Here is a 1,383-nt window from a genome sequence, read left to right as displayed (position 1 = left end):
TCAATTGATAAGCTCTTGTGCTGTAAAGTTGCTGCACTCACGCCGTTATACTAAAACCATGGTTGTGCAGGATGTGATGTCACCTGAAGCCGCTTGCTATTGCGGCAAACATTTCTCAAGCCAAAAAGATTTGCATGGACCAAATTTTACTTATATTTGGCCTTTTGCACCTACAATATTTGCAACTTACCTGATTAAATGATCAGCCTGTTCATACCAGCATGCTCAACGCAATAGAGGCTCGCTGGAAAAAGGCCGACCAAGATGCATTCATTGCCGCTCTCATTCTCAACCCATTTCACAAGACCCGGCCACTCCAGCCACTCTTCTCCTTCTCCGTTGGTGGTGTCTATGCCCTTCTCTCCTGCTTGTGGGAGCACTTCTACACTGTACCGGTGCCCGTTACTGACCTACTCGAGGATGTTCAGGAGTATCTCATGAAGAGTGGACACTTTGCAGATATACAGAGCTGGCAGCATTCTATCTGTCTTGCAGCAGAGGCTATGGTATGTTATCCCCATCATATCTACTTATAACTATGCTTATTTCTCTTGTAGAAAACAAGCCCAGATTCGATCCAGGTCTGGGATTTTGCACAGCATCCAGAAGCACTTGTTCGTCCCATCATTCAACTTGCATGCCGCCTACTTTCCGTATGCACAAACTCTGCATCATGCAAGAGGCTGTTTAGTTCTCTTGGGCATATTCTCACGAAGCTCCGCAATTGCTTGGGCAATACCACGCTCCTGTCTCTCACTGAGATGAAGATGCATATTTGTGATGAGCACCTTTGTAATCAAGGCCTCCAGCGCCGTCTCAAGTTTCAGCTCGAAGGAGATTGCCGACAAACAGCTCAGGTGACCGAGAATGCCGGCTCAGCCCCTGAGCCCATTTTGTTGCCACTGCCGCCACCTCCATCATCTGCTCCTGATGCTATGCCCAAAGCCAATGAAGAGGAGATCAGCTCGGAAGAGCTCATGCAGGAGCTGTGACACATGGCTAAAGAAGAGGAGTCCGATGTCTCTACAGCTGAGCTCACTAACAAGTATACTGCGCTCTTCCCACAATGACTTAGCATCACCATTGTAGACCTCTTCAACTTCGAGGTCCCATATTGGTCGGATGCATGTGAGAAGACAGGCGAGGTGGGCTTGGGTAATGAGCTTGAGTTATATCAGCTTCTGAATTCTGGATTGTCATCAGGCGACAGCTCACAGACACATGCAGAGCTTGATCCAGGTGTTGAAAGCATTGTATTTTCTTAGTTTTGCACTGTATTTACATCTGTACAACTATTGTAGCATGATCTTCTGTCTCTACTGCTCTGTTCACCGCTACTCCTGCCCAAAAAGGGTAAGGACACTGATGCATCAATTTGACCAC

General features: G+C 47.2%; 1 protein-coding gene across 1 annotated transcript; it reads left to right on the top strand.

Moving 5' to 3' along the window:
• Positions 1–221: 221 nt before the first annotated feature.
• Positions 222–992, top strand: PHACADRAFT_201944 (uncharacterized protein; the record flags this gene model as incomplete). The annotated part of the gene is made up of 2 exons (XM_007402215.1): positions 222–506; positions 558–992. 2 exons carry the CDS (start codon positions 222–224, stop codon positions 990–992), a joined length of 720 nt encoding a protein of 239 aa, XP_007402277.1.
• Between the last annotated feature and the right edge of the window lie 391 nt (positions 993–1,383).

This window comes from Phanerochaete carnosa, assembly GCF_000300595.1.
Source record: "Phanerochaete carnosa HHB-10118-sp unplaced genomic scaffold PHACAscaffold_56, whole genome shotgun sequence".
Taxonomy (NCBI): domain Eukaryota; kingdom Fungi; phylum Basidiomycota; class Agaricomycetes; order Polyporales; family Phanerochaetaceae; genus Phanerochaete; species Phanerochaete carnosa.
Note: the sequence above shows the minus strand (reverse complement) of the source record. Positions and strands in the feature narration are given on the sequence as shown.